This window comes from Lynx canadensis, chromosome E3 (assembly GCF_007474595.2).
Source record: "Lynx canadensis isolate LIC74 chromosome E3, mLynCan4.pri.v2, whole genome shotgun sequence".
NCBI classification, from domain to species: Eukaryota; Metazoa; Chordata; class Mammalia; order Carnivora; family Felidae; genus Lynx; species Lynx canadensis.
In genome coordinates, this window is record NC_044318.1 from 21,922,737 (window position 1) to 21,946,366 (window position 23,630).

At 54.4% G+C, this 23,630-nt stretch overlaps 1 protein-coding gene across 2 annotated transcripts in view; it reads right to left on the reverse strand.

The window, feature by feature from the left end:
- The window catches only part of GTF3C1 (general transcription factor IIIC subunit 1), a 74,816-nt gene that overhangs the window by 32,979 nt on the left and 18,207 nt on the right, over positions 1-23,630 (reverse strand). For both annotated transcript variants that reach the window (XM_030301242.2, XM_030301241.2), the window contains exons 7-12: positions 10,027-10,194; positions 8,080-8,195; positions 6,701-7,013; positions 5,902-6,116; positions 3,401-3,537; positions 2,190-2,343 (exon numbers count right to left, since the gene is read on the reverse strand). In XM_030301242.2, the coding sequence (XP_030157102.1) occupies positions 2,190-2,343; positions 3,401-3,537; positions 5,902-6,116; positions 6,701-7,013; positions 8,080-8,195; positions 10,027-10,194 (1,103 nt within the window). The remainder of the gene's footprint in view (positions 1-2,189; positions 2,344-3,400; positions 3,538-5,901; positions 6,117-6,700; positions 7,014-8,079; positions 8,196-10,026; positions 10,195-23,630) is intronic.

The window sequence follows — 23,630 nt, forward strand, 5'->3', positions numbered from 1 at the left end:
GGCCCGGGGGCCTCCGCAGCTACCTGGTGGCCCGCTCCTGACGCCCCCCTCCAGCTATCTGAGAATTTCCCACAGTTGTTCGTGAATCCTGAGGCCTCCCATCTGGAAAAGGTAAGCAGCTTTCATTAATCTCCCCTCGCCGAGAGTGCCACCGTGGGACTCCTGCCAGGCGCACTTGGAAACCGACTGGCAGAGGGTTTACAGCTGCTTTTGCTATTTTACCTCTGCCAAGGTACTGGAGCTGAACGGCTAGGGCGGTTACCATTTCCTGAGTGCTGTCTAGGAGGGCAAATGGGAACGGCCTGGGGGAGCAGAGGGGTGTTGAGCGTGTTGGCCGGGCAGGATGGCAGGCCCTGGGGCCAGGGGCCCCGGAGAGCCAGGCTTCTCCTCCGTCTCTGCCACCGGCAGGAGACAGCAAGGTAAGGTCTTCTAAACGTGGGACTCTGGCCATCAGGCTTCATGCCGAGAAGGCCAAGAATGCCCCGAGAGAGGCTGATCACAGGGACTGGGCGGCTCGTTTGTGAAATGGGGGCCCCTCCCCCATGCCCTGCCAACTTTTCTGGGATTTTGTGGGGCGCAAAAGAGGTGGTTAGGTAACACCTCGGTGTCCTTAAAAGCCTGGTGCAAATACAAGGCATATTCCCGTCTCCCCACTGTCCACAGCCGGATGGCCCGGCCACCTCCCCGAAGGCCCAGCGGGCAGTACAGGACGCAGGAGCAAAGGCCGAAGCGGACGCTGCCACACGGGGCAGAGGGGTGTGAGTGCGTTGGGGGATCAACGTGCCTTCGGGGGATGGGAAGGCAGCCTGCCGCTGGCGTGCGCTCGGTGAACCAGAGAAGGAGCTGCTGAGCTACTTAAGCTTATTCTGGAGGCAGCTCGTCCCAGCGGGAAACGGCTGCCAGCACGGTAGCACCGGCAGTGCTCCGCGGCAGAGGCCCCCGTGCCGGCACCTTCACTTTCGAGGTGGTGCTTCCCTGCCCTCAACCCTCACCCCTGCCTCCACACAGCCTGGTGGATGCCACACTAGGCCGAACGGGAGCCAGAGACACAGTGGGCACCTGTGGGAGCCACCCCTCTCCACTCTCAGACTGGGGGTGGGGGGGGTGGGGGGTGTTCTTGTCCTCGATCACTGTCCCAAGCAGGACGCCTGCATCTGAAGCAACTGCTCTGTGACGATGCACAGAAATCGCAGGTGCTGCTGCTGAGGGGTGGGGGCTTTTGTGCTCCGATGACAGAGATCAGCACACGGACCTCCTGCCCGCTCCAGGAAAGGAGTGGCAGGCCGGCGGGGGGCAGGAGGAGGCAAGACCAAGGGGCCCCGATGGCAGGTATAAAAACTGATGAAAGCTGCCACCCTGGAACGGCAGAAACGCTTTAAGTCACTTTGTATATCGCTCTGTGTTTTTCAAACCTCGAACGTCTCAAAAAAGTAAGATAAAGTAAAAAAAGCCAGAAATGACCTTGCCAGCTTATTAAGGAAACAAAACATTAAGGCACAGCTTTCTTAAGGCAGAGGTTTAAAACGTAGCCAGAAGACAAGGTCAGGCAAGTGCAAGTAACTGTCCCCGCAGCAGCTTTCCTATGGTCCCGTGCCCAGCAGGGCGATCTCAAATTACTCTGCCCCTGAAAAATGGAGGCCTTAGAGTATGAGCAGGGCTGCTGAGCTACGGTTGCTATGGGAATGGCCCCAAACTTTAAATCTTACAGAAACAGATAAACTGAGACAGAAGATCTATGGCTCCCCTGCCAAACCGCCCCGGCACTCGCTTCCTCGGGGACGTCTCCTCGGATCTCGGTGGAAACTGTTCTTGCTGCCTCGTCTAAACCTTCCACCTGCTAAATGTCCACCTGCTAAATGTGGCTCGATGTCGGCCAGCACTGCCCTGCCGAGCTCCAGGGAGTCCTACTTGCCTTCCTGTCGTTCAAGGCTGGGCTGCGGGCCGGACACCTGCTCTAAGGCCTGAGTGTGCTGCTCTGAGATCCAAGCAAGTTATTCCCCTGTTCAGTGGCCAACCTCCACAGAAAATCGGCACGGCCCCTGTGACCCAGATGGGGAGGCACAGGGGGAAATTCTGAGTTACTGGCAGCAAAGGAACAAGTGAAATCTGATGGGCACAAGAGAAGCCGGTCAAGGAAACTTCTAACGGCACGGGGCTGGCGCGGTGGGCGTCAGGAGAGCCACGCGTACCTTCTTCTTGATTCCATCCTGAATAACCGTAGTCCGGTACAGTCTCAAGAGACCTTCCTCGGACAGGTTCCGCACCAAGCGGACGATGGACTTCTTACAGCACTTGGTAGACACGCCTTCTTGCTTCTCCTGATCCATGATCATTTTCTGAATCCTGGGGCGTCACAAAATAAGAAGTTAATATTCCCAATCTCAGCAAGGAAGATCTGTTTCAACCCCCTTTCAACCCAGGCAGCTGAGAGCCTGCCTAGTGGTAACCAGCAGAAACTCGGGGAGAGTCAGAGGGGGGTTTCGCCATTGAAGGGCTGACTTCTGGACACGTTACAGTCAACGCTTTTAGCGATAAATGGGTTAGCTAAAGACGAGCCGCCAAGCACAGCAGCGTCACATTCTGAGCCTTTCACCAGAACCTGATGATGACGGCAAGGACACTAAGCGCCACGACGGAGATGTCTTCATCCGTCTTTGGGTTAATTTAAGGCCCGAAGGATTGTCTAATGTACTGTCGCCGACACTCTCAGGTCCACAGCTCTTTCTGATTCCTCTCCTCAGACATCTTACTGAGTCACTACAGGGATGTTTCTAGCTCACCCACCGATCATCGAATGGCAGGGCCGGAAGGACATTCGGACGCCCAGCCAAACCCCTCACTGCACAGACGAGGCCACAGTGTCTGCACATGGTCTCCCCGTTCCCTAGAGAACGAGTGGCTTTGACGCCGAGTGCCTCAGAAGCCTGAAGATGCCGCCCAGGAGGCAGCGGTGATGGTGGGTTAAAGGACCCCACCAGAGTGCAGAGCCTCTCCGTGAACAGAGCCACCGCAAACACACAGGTTCCACCCGCGTCTCTTTGTTTTTGCTTCCATGTAAGATTGCATTTGAACAAAAGGCCCCATGCTGACCTAAGAAAAGTTCGTAAGCTGATGCTGTTATCTCAGTCCCTCCTCCAAGGAGAGAGGAACTCTCCCCAACTTCCACTTCTAGCTCAGTCACTCTCTCCCCATCTAGCGTCTCAATGTTCTGCAATGCCTACACTTTCCGAACCACTAGAACAGATGCTGAATCCTTTCTACCAGACAGGGATGCCACGAGAATCTATAGAGCAGAAGACGCCAATGCCTCTCGGTCATTTCTGTGGCTTGTGACAACGAGCTGGCCTGAGATTTACTGTCAGTGCAAGACAGACAGACAGACAGACAGATAGCTCCTTACGTGAACAAGCTCTCGATTAAGCGTAGGTTGGTGACGGCTTCTATGATCAGGTTCCTGCGTTTGAGCAGCCGGTAGGTTTCGTGGGGTTTGTCTTGGCCCGGGCCGTGCTTCCCCGTCTTTTGGGAACTGCCACTCTCCTAGAGCGAGGACCGAGAGGACACACATACAACAGGTTTGGCAAGGTTAGGGGGCCAGACGCCATTCCTGTGGGTGCGCTTTGCCTCACGAGGGAATTTCTATGCCCACGTTTCAAGAAGGAAAGTCAAGAGGGCTTGTTTCTCTGGGAATATGGGACGGAAGCAGAGGCAGGCTTCCGGGACCAGGCTGCCCCTAGGTAAGTCAGGATGTGTGCCCAACGACAGACGAAGGGAGAAGACAGATCCGTGTCCTGTCTCCCATTCCTGCCAAAGCTTCCATGAACTTGTGCCATCTGCCCTAGGATCAAATCTGTGAAGGCCCAGTGTCCCTGAAGGGAAAGGAAATCCTGACTCTAACATACTCCTTGCGGATCACTCAGCGCAAACGAACCCCCGTGGTGGCCCGGGGCCTGTTTTGCCGGATGCGCTCCTCACTTGCAGAGACGCTTCAGGGGAACGAGAATGTCCCGCTGTCAGGACCACCGGCTCCAGATCACTTCCCGGGCTGAGTGCCGGGGCTTCGGGAGAGGAACGGTTCTTTCCTGAAGGGGGACCGGCTCAAAAGGGCTCAAGATTCAAGAAGGGGCCCGGGAGAAAGACCTTTGTGCTCCCCTGCGCCGCAGAGCAAACATTTTGGGGGTGGGGGGAGGGGACCTATGAGTAAACTGGCCGCGTGCTGTGGGGCCGCTGGAGAGCATGGTGAAGAACATGCTTTGCCAATGGCCCTCCAGATACGTCGCTCGTGCCCTCTTCTCAGCACGGATGTAGAAAGGACAGCATTCTGCCGTTACTCTGGGAACAGATTTCTGGGAGGAAGAGAAAGAGCTGAGCTGGGCAGCAAGCGAAGGAATTCTGGGACCCGGCAGGAGCACGCTACCAGAGACGTGAGCCGGATCAGAAGGCGCAGCAGGGGCGAGGGTGTGAGCAATGCAGACAGACCCTCCAGAACTGCTGGGATCCACCTGCTGACAGGCCCAGCTTCTTCAGTTCGACACAGACCCAACCAGGACTTGAGAAGTTATGGCGCCCAGAGCCTCGGAAAGGGCTGAAAGGTTCTAGAACAACCCACGGAAAACGTTCGCACCCTGCGCCCCATCGCTTCTGCCGCGGGGGTGGTACCAAAGCACAGGTGTCCACACCAGGAAGGGAGCAGCACGGGGGGAGCCCCGCGCACATGGTTTCCAGTCCTCACTGTGTCATTTGCTGAGCAGGTGCAAGTCACTTGATCCCGGGGGGCCTGCACTGTCTCGTCCCAGCCCAGAGACAACTCTTCTCTCTCAGGGGTGTCCGGAGGCCTCAGAGAGAGCAGCAACAGCCCCTACGGCCGCCCGGTCACAGCTGTGCACTGTGCTGGGGGCCCCGTCCTCTGCAGGGGCGCTTCTGAAGCCCAGAGCCCAGGCGGTGCCGCTGGCAGCATCTGAGGCACGTTCGAGTGACAAAGGACGGCACAAGGTGCCCCGAATCGCATCATGAGAACGGCGGGCCCGTGTCAACTGCCTTTCTAATCCCTCTAATTACGCGAATGAAAAGCATTGGGTTCTATCGCATCTCTGACGCTGGCACACAACAGTGTTTGGTCAGCACGCGCTAAGCAGTTTTGGCTTTCTTTCTATCTATTTTAGAATTAGCTTCCTTTTATGGCAAAGGACGTTGGCCTTTCACGGAAGGCAGGGCTTCTCAACACTGGCACTGCTGACATTTGGGGCTGGACAATTCTCTCTCGTGGGCTATCCTGCAGGTTCTAGGATACGTCTCCGCCAGCCACGGCCAGACGTCCCCCGGGGGCCCAAATCGCCGAGAGTGGGAACCACTAATCTAAACGAACGTTCCCTCCAAAATAAGTTTTATGTGAAGAAAGCAAGTCGTTGGAGGTTAAAACACCGTGTCAACAGCGGTGCGGGTGCTTTCTGGTTGGGCAAAAAGGCGGTGTATAAACGAGCACCGTGTTACTTCCTGGGCAGGACTAGCCCACCGCCTGGTACAAAGCGAGCACTCAGCGTGCAGCGCTTTTCCTGTTACTGATTTTGTTGTTGCCGTGACTCTTTTTTTTAATGTCTATTTATTTATTTTTGAGAGAGAAACAGAGAGAGAGCGAGCGAGAGAGCGTGAGGAAGGGGCAGAGAGAGACAGAGAGAGACGGAGAATCCCAAGCAGGCTCTGCACTGCCGGCACAGAGGCTGATGTGGGGCTCGATCCCATGAACCATGACATCATGACCTGAGCTGAAACCAAGAGCTGGACGCTTAATGGACTGAGTCATGCAGGTGTCCCTGCTGTGATTCTCAAACACGGGACCACGAAGGCCAAGGTCCACCCGCCACAGGCCCCTGCTGGACAAAAGGCATCCCCACTGTGAGCCCTCACCTTCGGGTTTTCAAGCCTGACCTCTTCGATCACGGTCATGTCGCCACTGCTACTCTCCATGCAGTGGGAGCCAAAGGGCGCGCCGGGGTACGAGGAGGCGCTGGTGTCCAGGAGGCTGTCCCCACCCGCAGAGCTCTGGCAGGCCTTCTCCTCGGCCACCGCTAGGGAGGAGGGCAGCTGCTTCTTCAGTGGGTGGAGGTTTACTTTCCAGCCACCTGCAGTGGAGGGGGCGGGAGAGGCATGAATGAACGGTGGCCATACGGAGGGACGGAGAAAGGGGCACTTACGCTCGCCCAGACAAGGCCCACGCAGGCCAACGATTCCTTCTGGTTGGTTTGAGGATGGGGGGAGGACCCAGCGAGCAGCAGTGCCGCCCCTCCCCACCCCCCGCCACCACCCCGCGCTTAGCTGGATACCAGACTCGCAAGCTTGTCTTCGTCTCCACCCTCCGCATGTTTAAAAAAGTCTGTAACTAAACTAAAAACTCGAGGGCCCTCAGATCGCTGGAGAGAAGGGGACAGAGGAAGTTTACTGGATTCCATCCCTTGAATGGTAAAGACACTGCAAGACAAACCGAGTATCTGCCAAGGGGAACTGCCTTGCCAGCAGCCAGGGGACAGACCACGTGACCATCTCCTCTAGACACAGGGTCATGTGACCGTGTCCCCAGTCAGGACAGCACCAAGGGCGCCCTCAGGTGCTAAGTGAACGGGCTGTTTTCTGAAGACCCCCAGAGCAAGGGAGGATTGGCAGCAGCTCAGACCGAGGCCCCTCCCCGCGGCCCGAGAGCACCCCGTACCCTTCGCTGGGGTGGAGTGATGAGGCTGGGTCCCGAGACCGGCGCCGAAGCAGGCTCTCCCGTCGCCCTGGGACACTCTGCCTTTCCTCTTGCTGCTGCTGCCGCGCTCCTCTTCGCTGTCTGAGTCGGAGAGGAAGCTGTCCTCCACCTCGGGCAGGAGGGACTCCTCCTGCACCGAGGCCAAGCTCACTGTGGTCAGCAGCTTGCTTCGGGCCTTCTCTCTCTTGTACTGCCGGCTGAGATCGCTCTCTTCTGCAAATACGCACGAGATGTACTTGGTGGTCCGCTGCCGGCCCTCGTCCTCCATGAAACCCTGGTGGGGAGGAGACGGGTTGAATCGCATCTGGGGGGTGCTGCCATACTCGGGCACATGGGAGAGCGGGGGGCTGCGGTATCTATCTCCTGATCCTTCCCGCACCTCCCCTGTCACCACCCAGGCCCCACGTCCGCCCAGCTGACGCTCCATTGCCGTCCGCCTGTCTGGCCGTCCCTCAGGTGCTGTTTCCACAGGCCTGTCGGAGATGGGTTTTCAAACCGCAGCCCTGAATGTGTGTCTGCTCTACGGGACCGTGAACTCCTTGAGGGCGGGGCCCTACCTTGGCCCTCCCCATCTCCCCGGTGCCTGGCACCAGACTGGGCCCACAGGAAATGGTTAGCGAGCAGTGAGCATTGGCTACGCAGAATTTGAGGGCTCAGAACCGCTGTCACAGACTGGAGATCGCCAGCCCCATGCAGTCCCTGCCTCTGGGACGGAGGATGAGGTCATCACCAACCCACACTCACCCGTATCTTCAGGACGGGGGAAAGGGGCGCTCTCCTGGGCCCTTAACGGCCGGAAAAGCAACATCTTCTACATGCCAACCACATGCCAAGGGCCATACTAAATGCTCTGCAATCATGAGCTCGACTGCCTTCCAACAAAATGGTCACATTGTTGGCAAGAAGAGAGTGAAGGATAAGGCCTGGAGGGCAGGTGTGAATTCCAAAAGGGGACCAGCAGACACGTATGTCCCCAGGAGCCAGGAGAGTGACAAGAGAGAGGGAGGCCTGAGTGGGGGCTGGGGCCCCTGGACAGCACCCGCCCTGTCTGAAAGGGCAGTGGGGGGCTAGCCAGCTTCCTGGGAGTCCCTGCGTGGCTGTGCTCCCCACGGGGTCACGTCTTCTACTGACTTATCAGTGCTGAAGGTTCATCCGGTTTTTAACAAGTGAAAGCCAACAGAAACCAAGTCAGGGGGTTGGGAGACATGCCACGCCCCCGGGCAGCCCCTGGTGGCAGAGATGCAGGTCATGCGTCCTCGGCCCGGCTGAGTCGGCCCCTCACTGTCACACCGTGCGCACGCCCGAAGACAATGAAGCGTGCGGATGGCTCACGATGTTACCTTGACAACCTTAAATCTCTGAAGAAGACGACACAGCATTCTCGCCTCCAGCTTTCCCACGTTCATAGCCGCTCGGATTTCAGCTTGGGAAATTCCTTTCGTGCCTCTGCGCTCAACTGCAGGGAAGGACAGGACGTGTGAACCGCAGCCTCGCGCCCGAGGCCAGTCCGCTCCCACCGCCCCAGTTCAGCACAGAGCGGTCAGCGCAGCAGAGCCCACGGGCAGAATAAACCCTGTGTCTCCTCTTGACCTCGCCTCCCCGGCACCTCTGAGCGCCATCCAACAGCTAACGTTTCAGTGCCACCGGGCTCCCCCGCGTTAGGACAGCACGTGGCCAGTGGCCCGCTGCTGACGTCCTCAGCTCCGGCAGTTCCCGCTTGTGCCCGGCAGCGGGGAGCTTTTCCAGACAAATGAAAAAGATCCTTTTTCAAAAAATGGTTTTTAATTAAGAACTCGTTTCATCTCCCTGGCTTTGTCGGCAGACGCAGACTCCGACTCAGAGGCACGAGGAATACCGATTACTGTGCCGTCCGTGACAGCCGCCCGCCAGCAGGCCAGGGAGGGGGTGACGCTGTTGGGCCCTGCAGCACGCGACAGCAGACAACCGGGCTGCACTATCTGCCCCCTCTAGTTTGTCAGCTCCTGCCCTGCTACATGCTATCACTGCTCGGTGCTGTGACCGTCGCTGCCTCTAAGAAGCCCTTTTAAGTGTACTCAATGGGGGCGCCTGTGTGGCTCAGGCGGTTGAGAGTCTCACTTTTGCTTTTGGCTCTGGTCGTGGGATTGAGCCCTGCATCGGGCTCTGGGCTGAGTGTGGAGCCTGCTTGGGTCCCTCTCTCTCTTTCTCTTTCTCTTTCTCTTTCTCTTTCTCTTTCTCTTTCTCTTTCTCTTTCTCTCTCTCTCTCTCTCCTCCCTCTGCCCCTCTCCCCTGCTCATGCTCTCATTCATACATACATACATAGGAAACACAAAAATAAAAAATAAATCTACTCAACGGCTCTGGACTGGGAATCCCAGGATAGAGCCTGGGAGGCGGGGCGGGGGGGGGAGGGGTTGTGGCGGCAGGGAACCCCCCTCCCCCAGTGAAGTGCACAAACCACAGGGCAGGCTTTGTGGGAAAACTATGTTCAGAAACAGCGCCCCTCTATCTCCTGCTGCATCGCATAGCTCACGCTGCCAGGTACAAGCCGTCTGGATAACGGTGCTCTTGCTGTGTTGTGTGTGCATGAAAATAAACATCAGGAAAGAGGGGGCTAAGATGCGTTCCCATGTTGAACTACTAACATGCTCAAAGAAGCCACAGAAGGATTAAGGGCAGCTTTTCCCAAACCGTGTTCTGAGGAACCCATTCAGAGTGATATTAAGAGTTGATAAAAACGACCAAAAGTCCCCTTGAAAAGGCCGTACCGATTCGCCAACGTGGCTTCGTATGAGCTGCTGGTCCCGTGGCCACCGCACCTTCTCCTCTGTCCTCCCCACGGGACGTGCGGCCACACCATCTACGGCTCTGGGTTACCGCTGTCTTCCGTGGATTTTAGGGGGTCCAGGGAAAGGGTGAGGAGTGGGGGGGAGGTGCCACCAGACTGCAGCAACTCAGACCAATTTGAGAAGATGGCAGGTAGCCCTCAAATCTTTGCTCATTTCCTGAGCGCTTCCCACACAGCAGGCCCGACGCCGGCATTTTAATTCTGCTCCTCATTCACGTGCTAGGGTGACCGTCATCCCCATTTTACAGATGGGAACTGAGGCTCAGAGACCTTGCTAATGCTCTACACAGCAACGATTCACGCTCCAATCGGACCCAAAGCCTAACCCTTCAAGGGAGCCCCAGGACTCCCTGCCGCTTCACACGCTCCACAGCAGAGCCCTCTCTCAACACGTGGGCAACACACCCCTCGACTCCTGGGGTTCGAGCCGCACGCAAGCAGGCATGGGAACGGGACTTACTGAGTTCGTAGGTCTGCGTGAGCATGTCCCGCTCGTACACGATGTCCACCGGGGGTACTCCCTTGGAGATGACCTCCTCGTCCTCATCGTCGTCCTGGTCGTGGTCATCCTCGACCTTCCGTTTAAATTCCTTCAGCAGCCTGAGGCAGCGCACCATGACGTCCGTCCCTGGGAACATAACGTGGCATGTTTTCCAGCAATAAGCACAACACTGCTGGGGACGGGGGTGGGGGTGGCGGTGCCCCGCTGGGACGGAGACCCAAGAAAGGCTGTATGCAGCATCAAGTTGGGAACATTTAAAACTGCACATCCTGGGGCACGAGACCTGAAAGTTTCCTCCATAAAACCGCTTTCTGTTTTCAATATAATTAGGAAACAAAGACATGCAAATGAGGAGGATAATGAGGCACTGTGTCAGGCTGTTAAAGAAACAGTAGCAGCCCTCTCCTGGTCGCGTTTGCTCTGTGACAAGAGGAAGCGGGCCTGCCTGTCCAGCAACTGCACGGTGCCTGGCACACAAGCCGTATTGCTTCAAGAATGAAAGCTGTTTTTTTTTCCTTTTAAAGCAGACACGCACAGCCAGTAAGGTGTGGCAGCCACGTAAACGGGTCCTAGCAGCCTCTGAGAACACTGCTCCAAGAGTGGGAATTTATTCCAAGAAAATAGAAAGAGGCGAAAGCTGCCGGGACGAAGAGGTCCACACAGCACTCGTTATGAGCTAGCTTTTCCGAGTGACAGAAACGGTGATGAGGGGCTAAGTGGCAGCACACGGACAAGCCACCACTCTGCACTAGCTCCTGCCCTCACACCACCACAGTGTGCCTAGACGCCGCCCCCAGAAGCACGATGTAACAAGTGTTGCCTACGGCTGGACCGAGAGACAGATACAGGGAAAAGCAAAAACATCTTAACAGTTCGCTAGTGCAAACTCACTCATTCGATCCTGACAATCCTGGGAGGCATTTTACAGATGGAGAAACTGAGGTTCAGAGGATTACACGACTTGCCCAAGCTCCCCAGAGCTTGTAAACGACAGGTGCAAAGTTACTCAGGGGTCACAGGCCTCCAAAGCAGAAGAAACGGTCCAGCACTAAGACGTCCTGTGACACAGGAGTGTGGAAGCAGAATAAGGGCCCCTTGAGGATGTCCACGCCCTGACACCCGGAACCTGTGAATATGTTCCCTTCTGTGGCAAAAGGGACTTGCAGGTGTGACTGAGTTAAGGCTTTTTGCTGCAGGGGTCGCAGTTAGCTGCTTATACTGGAGAATCTGGGCGGGTCCCGTGTCAGAGTCCTTAAAGAGAGAGGCAGAAGGATCAGAGACTGCTGGCTTTGAAGACGGAGGAAGGGAGCGCGAGGCCAAGGAATGCACGGGGCCTCTAGAAACTGGAAATGGCCACGGGAAATGGATTCTCGCCTAGCGCCTCTGGAAGGAACAAAGCCCTGCCAACATCACAACTGTGGCCCAAGGACACCCATTTCAGACCTCCAGAATTATAAAATAATAATAATAAATAGAAGTAAAAACCAAAATAATAAAGAAAATGCTGTCTTCAGTCACCAAATCTGCAGTAATTATCACATCAGGGATACAGATGGTTTCTCCACTGGGCCACCGAGGAGCACAATCCTGGGTACTGGGGCAAGGAGGGGCGACAATAAAGCTGGCCTCTGCCACCCAGCGCCTCTTGTGCAGGAGCTGAGGCCCCTGAGGGCCTTCCTGCGGGGTGTGGCATGCCCACACCGAGCACTGCAGACTGACCTCGGAGCAAGGTCAGGTACGACCACCCCAGCTGGGGCAGGGGATTATCATGAGGGGACACAGCACGTGGCCTACAGGTGTCATTCACAAACAGTAATGCGTCTCAGGGCCTTGAATTCATCAGATTTACCCTCAGAGGAGGGTCTGGCCATGGTGGACCCACCAGAACCCTTCAGGGGGGTGGGCAGGCCTGGGGCAAATGGACACAGAAGTGAGGGCAGCCTGGTAAGTCCTCAGGCATTAGCCTCGTGCTAATTGGCCTGCACTCCTCACAGTGACAGAAAATCCCCCGTTCATGACTTTTCAACAGAAGAAACATGACATCACAGCAATGGCTTCCTTAAGCCTCGGCTTCCTCCGCACCTGCCAGGCCCTCCGAGGTTCTCCTGTTGCCCACAGCTTTGCCCATGGCTCGGGGTGCCTGCCCTGCCCTCCCCCTCCACTTCTCCCTCCCAGGACGGGAGCCTAAAACAACCAGGAGGGGAGCCATGGCGACGAGGGGGACCCTTGCGCCCATGTGCATGGCTGAAAATTATTTCAAGGCTCAGGTGACCAGAACTGGGTGCTCCGTGCGGGTTTCCTTCTCGCGGCCGCAGACGGAGGCACCTGTGGCCAGCCCACCAACCACGGAGTCACTCCCCACTGGGTCCTCCCCCCGACCTCTCCCCAAGCCCACTCCCAACCCCCTCAACCCCCACCTCGCCCCTCAGACGGTGCCCAGAGTGACCTACTGCTCCCGATAAAGCTGCTCCCGTTCCTCAGACGCCAACACAAGCTCTCCACGTGTCACACGAGCTGGCCCTCATCACGGCCGTGGGAGGTGGCTGCTACCATTCCGTTTCACACTTGAGAACAGCTGGAGCTAAGGCATTCGCCCAAACTCCCACCCCTTAGCAAGGGAGGAACCGGGATTTATCAGACAGTCTGCCTTCCGAGCCCGGGGCCCAAACCTTGGGCAACATAAGGCCCCTAATTCAAAGACATCCACGTGACCAAGAACGGCGGGTGACCCAGGGCCAGGGACGTTGGCTTCTGCGGGAGCGACGGTCCAATGCGGCACTCGGGCAGGCCAGCACATCTCAGCAACAGCCTGGCGTTATTCCTTCCATCCAGTTCTAACTTCCTCACGAGGTTCATCGGCCAAGAAAAGACGCACAGAGCAGCGCTCGACATCGGCGTAAGTGGAGGAGGAGAAACACTACTACGCACTCGGGGAACCCAAAGGGTGAAGGAGGAGGGCGGCCGGGTGGCTCAGTCGCTGAAGCACCCGACTCCTTGATCTCAGCCCCGGTCTTGATCTCGGGGTGGTGAGTTCAAGCCCTGCATTGGGCTCCACGCTCAACATTTTTAAGGTTTTTTTTTTTTTTTTTTTTTTTTTTTTTTTTTTTTTTAAAAAAAAAACACGAAGGACAGCTCTCCAAGGGTGAAGGGTGAAGAGGGAAAACCCCGCTCAGCCTTCCCAGCCTCCGCTCCTCACGGCATCAAGTCGCCACCTGTGCTCACCTCTGCTTCTACGCCGCTTGATGTCTGTCCCGTCATGGCCTGGTCCAAAGGGCCCCGCTGACGTCTCCGCTGCCAGCCAGGGCGGCCGGACCTTCAGAGGAGCATCGGGGCGAACCTGGGCTCCTGGGTTGGGCAGCCGTGGGCGCGTCTCAGCCCTACAACCTCCCGTGTCCGGGACTCGGGAGGAAGGACTTAGTGTAGCTCTTCGTGTGAAGCTCAGCAAAATGAGAGGCTGGCGTTCTGTACGTCATGTGTTGGTGTAAGGATGACTGGGGAGGACGTCTGTGCAGAGGCTGGAACACAGCAGTCAACCCTACGGCCAGCCAGCCTGTGCTGAGGGCCAGTCCTGTGTCACGGCTGTTACGAATTCACGACAAGCTGAGGCTGCCGGTCCCCGTGAGCCCCATGATACAGGGAGAGTCTCTGGCACACCCTGAGTGGTGGGGCGGCTCGGGCATCTCAGACAGGGCCCAGCATGCTTCTGGAAGGCCAGGCGTGACACGTGCATATGGCTGCCGGTGAGGTTTCGGGCCACGGGGTCTGCAGCTCTACCTAACCCACAAAGCACAGCTCATTTCTCTGCCATGAAGCCCAACTGCACTGACTTTCTTCTGGAGCCATCAGACAAGCAAACCCCAAGCTGTCTGTCTCTGGTCTTTCTCAAAACACTGATCGCAGAAACACGTCCATTTCCCCATGCTGTGTCAAATGTACCCTTACTTTGGAAAATTTCGTGTTAGACAGGTAGCGTGCATCGTGGTTAAGGATCTGGACTCTTGGCGCGCCTGGGTGGCTCAGTTGTTTGAGCGTCCAACTTTGGCTCAGGTCCCGATCTTGCAGTTCACGAGTTCAAGCCCCGTGTTGGGCTCTGTGCCGACAGCTCAGGGCCTGGAGCCTGCTTCCGATTCCGTGTCTCCTTCTCTCCCTGCCCCTTCCCCACTTGCACTCTGTCTCTCTCTCAAAAATCAATAAACATTAAAAAGGAAAAAAAAAGAAAAGAATCTGGACTCTTCTTCCAGAGCTGGTGTGCAAACCTGAGCACACTGGGTGACTTCCCTCAGCTTCAACGGACTTGCCTGTAAACTAAGGCTAAGGAGAACGTCTAGCCTCAGGGGGTGGTGGGGAGAATTGCAAGAGATAAGGCAGGTGAAGGACGCCAGCCACACGGTGTGGTCTGTGGCTCGTGACTGCAGCAGCCTCATACACCTTTCCCATAGCTCTGGAGTTTAAACAGCCTCAAAATGTCAATTTTTAGTATTGAAGTCCCTTCAGCTCACATTTGCCTATTTTTAAGGCAAATTCTCAGGAGCCTGTTCCAGACCGTAAGTCAGCAGAAGCCACAGCAGAAGGGGCCAGAGTGAGACCCTGGTCAGCACACGCACACAGCGTGAGTAGCGCCCGTCACGCCATCTGAGCGGCCGCCTCAGTGACTAAACACTCTAGCGGAGAAGTCACGGGTCTGTTAATGGCAACCGCCGATCCCTGGGTGCGGGGCTTACTTCCCGGGAACGGAAGGCAGGAGAGAGAGAGAGCCAGCCAGATCACTGCACACGCAGTCAAGCATGAGGAGTTTCAGGCATCTTAAAGACACAGTGTGCACCAATGTCAGCAGTTCAACACAAACCAATCACACCGTTCTTTTGTGTCAAAGACCCAGATGGGCTTGCCTTGGCATGAAGAAAGAATGGCTTCACTTAGACATTCTGAAGACCGAGAAAAGAAGGCGGGAGGGAGGAATCCTTACTGAGCATCCGGGATGCACCAGGCACTGCGGGAGGTGGTTTCAGATGCTATCTGAATCGTCGTGTGGATTCTGCAAGTAACCACTACCATTCCATGAAAAAGGAAACTGAGGCTCAGAGGGGTCAAGGGACCCAATTGGACGTCTTGGACCTAGAAAGTGGCCTTTTTTCCACACTAGGCAACCCGGCTGGGCTAGAACTTCCAATTTCTATCAGAAAACACCGCTCACTGTAAAGGAAAACCCCAAGCTGCTACGAGGTGGAACCAACAGCCTGTGTTTCTCACACCCCCAGGGAAGATCTCACCTGGCCACGGGGCAGAGCGCTGCTCCCCAAGTGGTTAACCTGGGAGAAAGCAAGAGCAAGATGGGAACGAACGAACACCAGGACAGATGTGCTCTGGAAGAGTCACCAGTGAAGGGACAGTAAGCCAGGGGGAGGTATGCAAATTCAGTGCTTTGCTCCTGTCTCACCTCCCACACACGCACGCACACGCACGCACCCCTGGACGGGCCTAGGCTGGTCAGTGCTCGGGAGTCATTCAGGCAGTCCAGACACTGAAATGAGAAGCACGCCCAGGGGACACAAAGAGTCCAGGACTGCACTCAGTGGCGGAGGGGGGTGCTGCTGCCCACACGCCAGGGTGATGGGATGGGTTAGAAACACGGGCTCTGGAGTCTCCCTCTGGTGAGAACCTGCCTCTGCCACTCACCAGCTGGATAACCATGGTGAAGGGAGAAGACCAGTCTGTGCCTCGGGCCGTTCACTAGTAAATGGGGACAGGAACAGGATCTTCCTCCCCAGGACCGCGCCGGGCACACAAGCAGGCGGCACTTGCTCCTGCTTTTATTACTATTATCGCTACAGCAACCTTAGGAAAACACAGCTTCTGAGGACCAAGGGTCATAGCCCATCACCCGGGCCGAAAATACCAGGAGATTGCCTGGGGGCTCGAATTCAATTTCAGGCACCTGCTGTGCGTTGGGCCCAGAACACATGAGGACGAAGACGGCAGGGTTCCTGCCCTGCAGAGGGTGGCGTCTGAGACAGAGGCTGGAGAGCGCAGGTGGGCCGTCTGCTGAGGTTTCAACACAAGCCCGGATTTCAGTTCTGACTGATTCTCCCTGGGCAATCTGCTAACCTCTCTGAGCCTCCGGCTCCTCATCTATAAAATGGGCACACTTCTAACGGCATGTCTAGACTAACCTGCTGAGAAGGACTACAGGAGTAAATGCAGGTAAGGTGCTCAGCTTCACCCCTAAACACGCTAAGTGCTCAGTGACTACAGAGAAAGAAGCTATGAGGCAGGGCTCTACCGCCCGCATGCACGATGCTGGGGAGCGAGGAGGCATGTGGGGCCAGGCGGCGTGGGGGGAGGAGGTACCGAGGGTGGCCCCAAAGCGGGACGCTAGAAGATACGCAGTTGTCGAGGCGGGAGGAAGGCACGGGCAGAGGCACCGAGGCGGGCAGGGGTGGTGGGAGGGCGGGACTGAAGGGGAAGACCGACTGCCAAAGGCTTCCAGGCCAAGCGATGGATATTGTAGTTTTCACTTTCTATGCATATTTGCTTTTATTCCGTAGGCATGACTCGAAGTTATTTCCACGGTGGATGTGGAAGACGGACTGGAGAGAAGATGGTCCGCAGGGGTAGTCCACATCTCCCGACTCTTCCTGCCCCTGGAACAGCTGTCCTCGGCTGGCCCCACCTTCAGCCCCGCCCCTGCCCGCCAGCTTCCACCGCCCATCCGGTCACCCTTGTCATCTGTCAGGGAGGCAGCAGAGGGCCCTGGTTACAGACTCGCACCTTCTGTGCTCAACCCCCCACAGAACCTAGCTCTAGGACCTGAAGCAAGGGATCTGCGCTCTGGTTTTCTGATCAGTGAAGGGAAGAAAAAGAAGAGGGCACCCGCACGATGGGGTGGCCAAAAGGATCAGAACACAGCACGAACACTTGGCATAGAGCCTGACATGTTATCTGGATGGCTTTCCCATCTCTCTCCTGGCTCCAAGACTAACAGGATGGGATTACAAAACGGCAGAATCTCCCCTGGTACCTTCTTTTTCACGCCCTAAGATAAGCCCACAGGATCTAAGGTTTCCCTTGCTAACTGCACAAGGTAACAAGGGCACGGACAATCACATACATGCATACAGAGGGCTCACGAACTTCAGGACACTGTAGAAATGTCCTCGGTTGAGAGAGTTCCAGAGCCACCATTAAATACCCAGGGTAGGGACTACCTCCCAAGCCCTTGGGCTGAGTTACTGATGGACTCGGTTAGGCCCCCAAAGTTCTTACAGACCCACAGATGGAAAGGGCTGGGGTAAACCGTGCACTTTTCTTGAGGGCTCTGAGCCAGGTGCTCAGCAGACACATCTCAGTCACTTTACTGGCCCCTCGCCAACCTGTGGCCAGCTGGTCACCCGTGCGGCCAGTCACGAGTCACAAGTCCCTGCACTGGCCTCTGGGCTCTTGCAAGCCCAAAGAACCTGGCCAGGCCCTCCCCACATCTCTGGCACATCGACTGCCATCTGCCCCAGTCCGATTCTCCAGAATTCTCCCCCTGCCCCACTCCCCTTGCACTTGCCACCTGCCTCCCCCTCCCCTAGCACAGCCTGGACAGGCACGTTTTCCTGCTCAGGGAGGTTGACGGAACATTCCCTCATGGTCAGCAGGCTTCAGTACAAGTTCCCTCCTGGACAGCAGGAACGTGGCCTGGAATTATGCCACTGGGGTGTTTTACTCCTACTCTTTGAGGTTCTTGCCTTTAATCGCTTTTGCCATAAAGTGTCTGTTTCTTTCATTTATCAGAAATATTACTGAGAGTAATTACCCTTCATTTTTTAGCTAGCATCCTTGGATCAACTTTGTCACTTTTAACTTAAAGAGATCTTGCTATTTTTAACCGATTTAACTGGTTTTCCCCCAGCACCACTAATTTGCTAGGCTTTAAACTCGGCCCTGACAACCTTCTTCTATTCTTTTCATGTTTATGCTCACCTTTTATCCTTTCTGTGTTTCTGATCTTCGTTCTTTTTAATTCTACTCTCCTGGTTCCCAAACTCTTTTAAACCTTTATTTTATTGTGTGTTAATCCTTCTTGATATGGCTCATTTCTCTTTTTTCTTAGCTCGTATACTTGAATCCTACTAGAACTTTTTAAATGTCGCCTTGTGCCATTTGAATGATCTTAAGTTTGCTGTACCCTGTTACAAGTGCTTGCTGGTTTTACTTTAATTTTTAACAGCTTTATTGAGCTACAATTCCTATTCCACTCCATTCACCATGAGAAGCGTACAAGTCGGTGGTGATGTAGTGTATTCCCAGGTACGTGCACCTGTCAACCTGTCACCAGGCCGTTTTAGAACGTCCTCACTGCCTCAAACCTTGTAGCCGCTGGCACCCCTGTGTGGCCACCCCGTAGCCCTAAGCACTTATTAATCTCCTTCCGGATTCCCTATCCTGAACTTTCATCAAAATGGAATCACGCTGTAATGGCCTCTTGTGAATGGCTTCTTTCTCCATCGAATGGTTTTGCAGCCCTTGTTGAACATCAGCCGACCATCGATGTGTAGGTGTACCTCCGGACTGTCGGCTCTACTCCGTGGTCTCTATCTTTGTGCTGGTACCGTGTTGGCTTGATTATTGCTGCTTTGTAGTGGTTTTGAAATTGGGAAGTGTGAGTCTTCCCACAGTGTTTGATTCTTGTTTCCCAGGATTAACTTTCCGGGCACCTTGCAATTCCAGATGAACTTTGGATTAGCTTGGCAATGTTTACACATAGGTCAGCTGGGGTTCTGCTAATTCGGGGAGTGCAGCCATCTGAACTAGGCTACCTCTCCAGATCCGTGAACAAGGGAGGTTTTCCCTCTTGCTTAGATCTGAAATTTTGGTCAACAATGTTTTGTCATTCTCAGAGTATATGTTTTTATGCTTGTTTTGCTTGAATGTATTCCCAAGTATTTTATTCTTTTTGATGCTGATGGGAGAACTGTTTTCTTGATTTCACTTTTGGGTTGCCTGTTATCAATGAACGGAAATACAACTGATTTTTGTATATTGATCTCGTGTCCCGCTGTCTTGTTGAACTTGTTCCTTATTTTTTAAGGGCCCTGGGTTAATAGCTACATCACGAACAGGGTGATACAGATGCTAGGGCCCCTCCCCCATCCTCTTCAATGCTGGACCCGCCTCGTCACCCAACCTGGAAAACCCGCTGACTGACCGCCTCCATCATTAGCCGCGGGGGCGGGGCACGACTTCTGTCAACTGCTTCCAGTTGCCATTATTTTATGAAGGATCACGCCATTAACTTCTCTTTCTCTTCCCTTTTGTTCTCAGCCCAACTGAATAAATACAGTCTGACTAGTCCACTCTTGAAGACTATAATCCAAATTTGCAAAACAGATCAGTTCAGGGTGACTGTTTTCATTACCCAGACTCCCCCCACCCCACCCCGCCTTTCTGCAAAGCAGATCACTGCAGCTTACTGTAATGTATTTGAAATATGTGAAATCCAAACTATTTACAGCTTTTAGAAACAACTTGTATATATCCAAGCACACCTGTAAATTTACACGAAGTAATCCCTCATCTTTACTTATTAAGTCTTGTCTGCTCCCTAATGCCTTAGAGGGAAGGTTTATATTAATTCTGCAAAGTGGGATGACGCACAAGGCAAAAAAGACTAAAACCGTGCCTTCATCCCTTGTCTCCTGCCCAAGGAAAGTAACTGAAGTGCTACCTAATTAAATTAAATTTGCTAAGCATTTGCTTAGCCCTACTCTGTTCCAAGCAGACCCTGCACGGGTCTCAAGGATAGAAGGGATGTGAGGAGTGTGGTGGCTGCTCTCAAGAAGCTACTTAGTGGAAAAAAGTCACACAAACAACCAAATCACAGCGTGACAGAGGAAGTCAGGGGAACCCAGTCGATAAACCTGAGCAGCAGAAGGTGGGTGACAAGCCCACTGGGGAGAGATGAGCCCCCTGGACAGTCAGAATGGGCTCACCGTGCTTGTGGGTGACAATCTAAAATTTCCAATCGTCATTGTCTTAGGTGCCTGCCCACTTAACCCTGCAGAAGGAGCCAAAGCCATCATTACCATCAGTACCCAGTCTCGGAAGCTTCTAGTCCCAGCACCAGGCCTCAAGAAAACCCCGACCACAGACACACCTTCCAGGGTCAGGTCAATGACATACCAGAGTGAAGCTGGCTATGGGCTACATAGCAGGAAGCGGGGTGTCCTTGGGGAATGGGGCCTGACCCTTTACTATTAAAGAAATGCAGTTTCACGTTGCCTAATTTCATTTGTGCAGGCAAGTTGAAAGGCTGACTTCTTAGGTGCAATTTCTGATTTTTAAAAGACCGGTAACCTACCCAATGAAAACAGATGCTGTGAGCCAAGCAAAATACATTGCTACATGTGGCCGTTACCATTCTGTGGCCCCCGCTGTGTGTGCACGGTTTTCTGGCAGCCCCATGACACTCTGGAAAGTTGTATTATTATCTCCAGAAAACCCTGCTGAGGAAACTGAGGTACAGAGAGGTCAAAATTTGCTGAGAGTCACCCCAACAGGAAGTGACAAAATAAGAATTCTGACCCAGGGCTGTCTTACATCAAAGTTCACTCAGGTGTCTCAGTTGCAAGCGGCTGGCTTGAATTTCCAGGGACCTCAAGCCTGGGAGAAGCTTTGCTCCGTGGCTGCCCGCCCAGCAAGAAAGGTTATTTAAGGGCATTTCCTTCTTAGTTTCTCTACTTTAAAAATATAATCAATCCAGTCTGTTTATTTTTAATGTCTTCTTTGCAAGAAATCAGGAAATAAAGATGATTAAGGGCGCTTAGATGGCTGAGTCATTGAGTGTCTGAGCCTTGATTTTGGCTCAGATCATAATCCCAGGGTCATGGGATTCGGCCCTGAGTTGGGCTCCATGCTGAGTATGGAGCCTGCTCAAGATTCTCTTTCTCTCGGGGCGCCTAGGTGGCTCAGCTGGTTGAGCATCTGACTCTTGATTTCAGCTCAGGTCATGATCTCATGGTTTGTGAGTTCGAGCCCCACATCGGGCTCAGTGCTGACGGCAATGAGCCTGCTCCAGATTCTCTCTGTCTCTCTGCCCCTCCCCTATTCGTGTTCTCTCTTTCTCAAAATTAAAATAAATTAATTAAAAAAAAAAAAAGATTCTCTCTCTCTTGGGGCGCCTGGGTGGCTTAGTCAGTTGAGCATCTGACTCTTGATTTAGGCTCAGGTCATGATCCCAGGGTCATGGGATTGAGCCCTGAGTCAGGCTCCATGCTGAGCCTGGAGCCTGCTTAAGATCCTTTCTCCCTCTACTCCTTTCCCTCCGACTCACATGCAGTTTCTCTCTCAAATTAAAAAGAGGGGGTGCACCTGAGTGGCTTAGTCGGTTAAGCGTCAGGCTCTTGATTTTGGCTCAGGTCATGATCTTGTGGTTTGTGAGATCGAGCCCCATGTTGGGCTCTGTGCTGACAGCATGGAGCCTGCATGGGATTCTCTCTCTTCCTCTCTGCCCCTCCCCCATGTGTGTATATGTGTGTGTGCACGCTCCTTCTCTCAAAATAAATAAACATTAAAAAAAAAAGATTCTCTTCCTCTGCCCCCTCCCCTGCTTACACTCTAAAATTAAAAAAAAAAAAAAAAAAAAGATTAACAGACCCACAGGCAATGACTATTTTAAGCATTCAGATAATCCCACTTCGAGTCAAATGCACTTAAGCCTGGGACTTTTGTCCCTGCCACAGGACCCAGCAGTACTTCCCGGTGTTCTTCCTCCTCAAAAGGCTGATGCCGCCCACCCGTTCCCGAGAAGAGGGATGCCAGGTATCCAACTAGTCACGTGTGCACTCGGCACTGAAGGGACTCAAAGGGGAGGTGCCCTCTAGGAGCTTCCCCTACGCCCCTGGGGGCTCCTTCCCTGGTTTATTCACCTGTTGGATGATAATATCGGTGTGTTCCCATCTCCTCTCCCCATCTGAGACTTTTCTCAGATACAGGGAGCCAGTTAGGGTGGGCAGTGACTGATAGGTTGCCCACAAAGTCAAGCTTACAGGCCCCAACCTTTTTTTCTCATACACCTTTTGGTTTTCCTGGAATTAATAACTTCATTTTTTCCCACTGGCTTGGTTTTCTGTGTACCTGTCACTAATTCACACGCAGACTCTCTGCCGACATACAACCTTCTCTAAACACATTCACACCCACCGGGCAACTGATCCTTTGCGTGGACTTCCGTCCCTCCTGGAGCCCCCTTCTCCTGCTCCCCTGTGGACGGGCTGCCCTCGTGCCGGTCATGGTGACTTCCCTTCACCACCTTCCCATGTTTCTCCTGGTCTCCTCACTCCCTGGACCCCATTTTCCCCGCCTCTTGTTTCAGTCTGCTGTGTGACGGTGGGCATCCTCCTGCAGCTTCCTGAAAGGGAACATGGGAGACGAGCGGTTTCAGATTCCTGATTTTCACAGCGCATCGATGCAAAAGCTGAATAAAGGAACTCCAGACTGAAAGTCCATTCCCTTCAGAAGGAAAGCACTGCTCCAAGGCCGCCCAGCTTCGGTGACTCCTGGGAAGTCTGACGTCTCCTCTGTGGAGGCTCTTTGGCTCTGGGTTTCTCAAGTTCCGGGATGGTGGGTGTTGGTGTGGGTTTCTGTTATGTTCTTCATGCTAGGCACCTGATAGGTCTCTTGCTCTAGAACCTCCGTGCTGCAGATCTAGGAGAATCCCTTGTGTCATTTCTCATCACCTCCTCCCCTCTCCTCCCCTGCCCACATTCCGTCTCCCCCACTGTGAGCCCGTCGTGCGGGCTGTCGGACCTTCGAGGCTTAGCATCTTGTTTTCAGCTGAGCTCTACTTCCCGCCTCTTTTGAGTTTCTGAGATCCTTCTCAACTTTATCTTACCACCTTCCCTCCCGCTAACTCTTTCATTGCGATAAGCTGATTTCTTCTATTTCCAACAGCTCTTTTTTATCTTCCGTCCGTCCCCCCTTTACAGCTTCTCGCTGTGTTTTCACGGATGCGACGCCTCCTCTCTGCAAGTCCTTCCAGGCTTTCCTCTGCTCCTCACTTTGTTCCCAGTTCCCCCACTTGTCTCTCTTACATTCCTGTTAGAGTTCTCAGATGTTCAGGGAAGTATTCAGTTGCTGCCTGGAGCCTGTGTTCTGGATGTTGTGCAGGGTGAGGAGGAGCAGGGGAGAGGCTGTCATGGTGTGGGGTTCCAGGAACGGTGAGCGGGCAGGGGCCTGCTGTGTTGCTGGGATACCCCTAGATTTCAGCATCTGGAGGACGTTTCTCGGACAGGTCGGTCTCTGCAGGAAAGCAGCCTCCAGCCTCCGGCCTAGGGGACGGTAAGTCTGGCCGCCAATGTTCAGGAGCCACATGGGGGGACCGCAGTGAGGGGACTCTCACCTTTTTGTGTCCCATTGCCAGCACGATACCCTGTCCCCAGCTGGGTCTGCGAGCCCAGAGACGCTCTCATGCATCTTATCCTGAGATAAGCCCAGACTTGTGTGGGAAAGGACTTCTACCCCGGCCATGCAAAGCAAGGGAGGGGACCTGGGGAAGCGGCGGCTTCTTGCACACGCTGCCA